At 38.7% G+C, this 6,976-nt stretch overlaps 1 protein-coding gene across 1 annotated transcript; it reads right to left on the bottom strand.

Annotated features, from left to right (window-relative positions):
• Positions 1-2,627: 2,627 nt before the first annotated feature.
• LOC128503371 (cytochrome c oxidase subunit 7B, mitochondrial) lies at positions 2,628-6,763 on the bottom strand. Its single transcript, XM_053473442.1, has 3 exons — positions 6,620-6,763; positions 4,014-4,138; positions 2,628-2,838 (listed from the first exon to the last, which is right to left on the bottom strand). Exons 1-3 carry the CDS (start codon positions 6,654-6,656, stop codon positions 2,761-2,763), a joined length of 240 nt encoding a protein of 79 aa, XP_053329417.1. The 5' UTR covers positions 6,657-6,763; the 3' UTR covers positions 2,628-2,760.
• Between the last annotated feature and the right edge of the window lie 213 nt (positions 6,764-6,976).

Below are 6,976 nucleotides of genomic sequence, written 5' to 3'. Positions count from 1 at the left end.
ACATCTCTGAAGCTGGCCAACTCAATTTACCTCCCATCAAACCATATATTTTTGAAAACTAGACACCCCAGGGTATTTCAAATGCTGGTATCTTTACACTTTCCATGCACTTAAATAATTTAATGAACAAATTGGGTGTTAAAAACAAACAGAAGAATAAAAAATTTACCTTAACATGTGTCACTGTACTCATTGTACTTTTATCTCTTTATCACAATGTCTTTTTTCTAATTGCGTTCTTATTTTACTTCGACATAATAATAAAACCTAAAAAACTCAAACACATTATTTCTCAAACTTGGTTTTCATCTCTAAAAAAAGTTTTACTAGTAAATATTAATTCACGTGTGAACTATTTTTTCTTAGGCGAGTCCTACACAGAGAATTCCCCTTTCTATCTCATTAGAGATTTTTACCTTTAGCTCAAAGTAGCAAGGTGAATTGTTCAGTGTAGGACTCGCCTAAGAGGTTTGCCGTGACGTGGCAGGCGAGCTTACACTTTAAATGGCCATTGGAGTGAAACTAAAATCCTCCATTTGTCTAAATAAGCATAGGGATTTGGCATAGTGCACAGGTAACAATTTGGTGTTTATTCTATGTATTTTGGGCTGGTGAATACTATAACCATTGCTGCCGCCCAAGAGTGATGGGAGTTTGAGCACAGGCCTTTCTTCTACGTGTTTGTATTTCAATTTTGTATTTCACAGCCAGGTTACAAATGCTGCCGCCCACCCCATGTGGTCCCTATTATGGGTTAATACGTGTGGCATTGGCACTTTAATAAGGGTATATCCATACCTGGGAACTTCTGGGCTCCGGCTACCCCGAGCCTTCCCTTGCGGGACGCGGCCAGGCGTTCCAGCTGACGGCAGTGGGAAACATTTAAAGTAAAAATGGGCAGGGAGTGGGGTGCATCAAGACCCTGCTCCCGTCCCCCGGAGGATTCGGGTCTTGACCTGGTGAACCGGAGGAGAAGCGCTCACCCGGCAATCTCCGGGTCAAACCCGGAGAGTTCCCAGGTATTATTATTGGCAAATACATGGGAATTGGTCCTTTTTGGACCCCCTTCTCCTCGACTGCACGGGCACTTTATTGGAAGTTTGACTTGAAGACTAAATATCAGCATTACCTTTTGAAACCATAACAACGCCTAAGGATTATCCAGACGTCCTGGGAGCTGCCTGTCCTACATCTCTACTTAAAGCGCATAAGCATTTTGTTTAGTGTGCACATCTCGTGAGTGCAATCTTATTATCCAATTTTTGGTTTCATTTTGCTGTCATTTTATTCAGATTCCAAGTAACTGAGAAGAGCGAGAATATCACAGCAATAATTACCACACAAATAGATTGATTGGTTGTTACAGGCTATGCTATTGTTTTTGTTTCTTTCCCTCTATCTGTATCTCATACCAGCGCCCTAAGTGGAAGTAGAAAATCACTGACAAGCTGTAGAAGAGTTTTAGATAAATTACTGTTGACCGCAAGGGTGTGTACATGATGTCAGCAATAGACTGAGTCCACAGCAGCAGTACAGGTAACAAGTGAATTAGTCTCTCAACCTCTCAAAGTACAACTGTACTTGGTTATCCTTGGACCCAAAATCTAGTATGAGAAATGGCATTTATAGGATTTGATGCAATATTCAATTTATTCAGATTATATAAAAAGTCAGGCAAAGGGAAGGAAGCTCAGCTTTGAATTTAGTTTAGTCTACTTTTCCAAAATATGTACTGTAATCGGTCTAAACTGAGATAAGCCTGCAAAGCAATACCAGGAAAAAGCCACCCACAGTTTCCAAAAAACATTAAAAAATTAGAAACACATTGAAGCAGCAATTGGCATATTCTTAATTGTGCCCTGCAATCCTCCAAACATCTATGGATTTCAAGATGCAGCTCAATAGATTTCGGTGGATTTCTTTGCAGTTGCATGTATCCTGGGAATGAAATTCTTACTACATTGTCCTCTCAAGTTGAGGTTGCTCTACACCTGTCACATTTGTTTATTTTTATTCACCTTGGTGGAACATCATCATCTTTAGGGAGTTACATCGCTGAATTTGTTGGGTTTTTTTTGTGTGTGGTTTTACTATTATTCATTTCATGAATTGTGGGCAGAATTATTTTATATGCATTGTTGTGGTCCTTTTGGCTTCATATTGCAGGGCAATGTGTAATATGTATCATGTATATAAATATAAAAATGTCTCTTCCTTTGTTTAACATGCATATGGCAATTTTTACAGGCTCACCTGTATCACTTATGCTGCTACTTCTTTCTTCCTCTATGTTCAGTCTTTTCTTTCAGCGTTATCTATGTATAACTCCATTACTTACCTATGCTTTATAAAAACCTCTGAAGAAGGCCTCGGTAAAAATGCATCCAGTTATGTGTTATATGGTCACAATACCGAACTTTGGTTTAGGCATACAATTTTAAAGCATTTGCGTATAATACACAATTTTTTTATGTGATTCTTGTAACCCTTTCTTTCCTGTATGTATAACCAGCGTCTATACTAGACATGTATTGAATTTGTAGCGTTAGCCTTGAGCTTTTGACAATGTAGAGCCGCAATCATAAATAAGCAAAATGCAGGTGAAGAGTAAAGAGAGGAGCACAATATAAATTTAAATTGGATTTATTACAGCAGAACCCCCCCTCATACATGAAGACTAAGTATGCAGGTAAGGCGTTTATGTACACAGTATAGGCATGTTAAAGATACTGAGGAACGTCCAAAACAGCCGCATCTGTTCTATTGGTCCTTATATTCCTTTGGAGTGATTCTGCCTACTGGAGACAGATTCCAAGTGATCCCTGTCTGTGTGATCACCTAAAATGAGACATTATATAGCGTTAGGAAAGGGTATTTGAAACAGAAGATATTTAGAAACAAATAGAGTTAAATAACTACATGTGCAATAATATTATGCCTGCTAACAGCCCCATGGTAAACACGACGCAATTTGCAAAAACATACAGTTCCTAAATACACATGTTGTGTACGGTTTAATTATTTAGAAAAGATTGTTCAAGAAACCTAGAGAAATGAAACACACCATCAACATAAAACAGATCGCTGGTCCTGTCGGATTACACGCAACAGAACCCAGAAACCAAACTGTGTTCAACCAGGATTTTTCTTTAAATTCTAAAGACAATGTTAATGTCTGCTGCATCGGTGCCATCAAATCGTGTATAATGCTCACCTGCGTATAATATACAGGTATAAAATAACACAATGTTGTACGAAAAAGAAAGTAATTGTGTATAATGTGCACCTATCAGATTAGGTCACTGGCTCATGATTGCTGAAACTTATCAATGATCAGTGAGCTAAAGCATCATTAATCACTGAACAGATAACACTTTGTTATATTAAAAGCTGTTAAAAATAAGATATTGTAAAATAAAAATCTGTAACTATCGTTAGGTCACTTGTGTTTAAGGCACTGTCATGGATCAGAGAACCAGTCGCCTAAAATATACTTATCTGCTATGCCATAATGAAAACATACAAAATCAGCCCGTTGGGACTGAAACCACAAGAGTTAACCCCTTCAATGTCACCGTTAGAATTCTTGGAAAGAGGGTAAACTGCGCATTAAACCCAAGATATTTTATGGTAATTATCAATATCTGCTTTGCATTTTAAAATTTCTATAGTACTCCACCCTACTGATAAAGCAATGCAAACCACAATATGGATTATGGCTGCAAGGCTGGCCACCATATAAGTTATCTTTTATAGTATTTTACATTCAGAAACATCAGTTATATTCTGTATACAATATCGATATTTATACAATATGGCCAGATTTGTCTGAAGAAAGATCACAAGCCTAGTCTCAAATGCCAAGGAGGCAACCACGGCAGATATTTTAACCCCTTAAGGACAATGGGCAGTCCCTAAACCCATTGAAAACAATGCATTTTGAACCCGTACATGTACGGGCTTTGTCATTAAGGGGTTATGAACAGTAATGCGATTTTTGAAGTAATACTCACATAAGTCCAAATAGAAACACAGAATGTTGCCCCAGATAACAGGATGATGTTTCCATACTTGTCATGGAAGTCAGGTCCAGACTTGTGATGAGCCTGTCTTGAGACTGTTCTCTGAACCCCACGAGCTGTTGGAGGCGCGGGGAGAAAGAAATTCATCAATACGCATTAAAGAATGAAGGTTTGCTCGTTCCTCATATTAAACCCATATTAAATATGCAAACTGAAATTAACTTAAACAGAATGATCCTTTCAATACTAACACATGTTTCCTATTACTGGGTGTAGACAGAATGTACAGGGGCCAAAAAGCAGATTAAGTGGAGAATGTTATAACTAAGATCAGTAGATGGGAATCTTAAGTAGATCCCCCTCCATGATTTACAAGCCAAAACGAGTGATTCTCTCAGTAGCAAAAGTGACAGAAGATCGCGCATGAAGCCTTGGTCTCTGCAAACTGGATGAGGCACCACTGTGTTCCTGCCTGCTCTTCATCTTAGAAGTGATCACACTTTTTATTCTTGTTTTACTCCATTTAATACAGGAATGTACCACAAAGGTGTGGCAAGGAAGATTACTCTCTGGTGTTTATTCACTAAAGGGTGGGTTGTGGTTTCATCTTCCTCTCTATTCATTACGAAGGGACAAGACCAGCATCTTTCCCCAGTTTGAAAGGGTTAGCTGGCTCTGTATAATTCAACAGGGTGAGCAGACTGAAGAAATCTCATTCATTTTACTAAATATTACACAGTCAATCACATGCTGCAGCACAACTGCAAACTACCTTTTAAGTTAATACACTTCATTCTGGGAGTTTTAGTTGAACACATTGCATGTTCTGTCAAGGTCAATTCTGGTCTTCATATACTATTGTATATATATATATATATATATATATATATATATATATATATACACACACATATATATATATATATATATACATATACATATACACACACACACACACACACAGAGATCTGCACAGTAGTTTGTTCTACGTTCCTTTCAGTTTATACAACCAACTACTTCAGTCCATGTACGTCCTTAAAAAAAAAAAAAAAAAAAAACCACTTTCACTACAAGGGAGATCAGGCTTGCCAGTCTTTGGTCGGCAGAACCCAGCATTGTTGGCTTTTTGCTGACCAATCGTATAACAGTAGCCAGTGCAAGCACCAGTAAGCCATAACATAAGGAACGCCGATTGCCCAATCAGGCAATCTCCTCCGGGAGATGTCACTGCTGAAGTCAACTGGAAGGTCAGCAGAGAACAGGGTAGACCCTACCGGTATATCTGATTGCTCCCCAACCACAACTTAAAATCACTACCCTATAGGGTACTATATAAGGGATGAATGTGACCCCCTGTAACAAAAAAATGTATGGTCTTTAATCAGGGGGCATTGGCATCGGCCATAGATTAACAGTGGCACCTAAAGTGTGGAAGAAATAAAAGGGGGGGCCAACCTATTTTTAGGGGGGGTTCTCTCCACTAGCACGATATTTTTGCTATTTTTTTAATTCTGAAAAGAAAGATGTTTAATTTGTGTGGGTACATCAAACACAGAAAAGAGGGCTCTTAATTAAACCCACATAATACAAATGGCAAAAAAACCCTAATACTAAGGTACCAAAAACCCTGCAACTGAAGGGGTTAAGAAACAATACCTTTATATAAACAATCTTTTCAATTCCGATTTTGTGTTAAAGTTTTGGGTGTGGGGAATATTACTGGCCATCTGGAATCTCTAAATACACTATAATATATATATATATATATATATATATATATATATATATGTATATTATACACACACACACACAATAGAATGCCCAGTTTCACTGGTAACTAATCATTTTGTGTGGATATCCATTAGCGTCCCTACATCTTGTGTGCCTTTCTGACATCTGATATTACCAAGGGGCGCTCCTTCCCTGGTCAAGCTAAGCAAGAAAATCCTAGATTTCTGCACCATGACATACCCTGTGTGACAAGGTCAAGGCGTTCCAGAAACATCATTCAGATACCCGCATGCGAAAGGCAGACATGCCATTTAATAGCGAAAGCCCTTTTCCCAAATTTTAGGATAAATCAGTATGAAACTAACGTTGGCGCACAGATGGGAACTAAACTGATGTAAAAACTTAAAGGTTTAAAGAAGATCTACTTAGGGGATTATCTTTCTCATGGTGCGTCTTGCAGTAACATAGGCAACTCACTATATGTCACAATAGACTATCCAAAGCAGGCAGCAGCAAATGTCATTTGGTTAAATGCAGCTGCATTGTCTACAATACAGCACACCATTGTACAGCGCTACGGAACGTGATGGCACTATATAAGACAATAATACGCGTGGATGGTCTTCTTTACTAGTGGACGTTTGGAGCCTTAAAAGGATTACCGGTATGATGTTTTCCCACGAAAACGGGACAGGCTGCGGGTTTCTACAAGAATTGTCAGGGCATCCAATGGAGAAGTTGTTACTCGCCTGGCTGAGACTGCGGCATTTAATTCATAAAGGAACACACAGACAAATGACAGGTATTATGAGCGAAGGGGCCATTAAGAGACCTTTGCAGTAAATACACATTTATCCCAGCCTTACCGGTCGCGGACAGCACGGATCTTGCCAAGGGGAACATGTTTCTACCTTCCTTCTTTCCTTACCCTTGAAAGAAATGGAGAAAAACAAAATGGCTGCGCGGGATATCCTGATTGTGGCCACTCCCCATTCCTGTCGTCATTGAAACAGGAAAGAAAGAATGTCTCTCAGAATGCCGGGAATTGTAGTTCCATCTTTTCTTCGGGCTTTCTGTAAGATACAAATGAAGGTTCCAAAGGCGTATTCAGTAATATAAAAAGAGGAATAACATTTTAGTATGCTCTTGGGAATGTCTGGTTTTGTTTTCATATTACGGGAAAGAAAGGAGTGAGGGAAAGAAAGCGTTCACAATTAAAGAGC

Source organism: Spea bombifrons, chromosome 8 (genome assembly GCF_027358695.1).
Source record: "Spea bombifrons isolate aSpeBom1 chromosome 8, aSpeBom1.2.pri, whole genome shotgun sequence".
NCBI classification, from domain to species: Eukaryota; Metazoa; Chordata; class Amphibia; order Anura; family Pelobatidae; genus Spea; species Spea bombifrons.
This window is presented reverse-complemented; position numbering and strand designations above follow the sequence as displayed.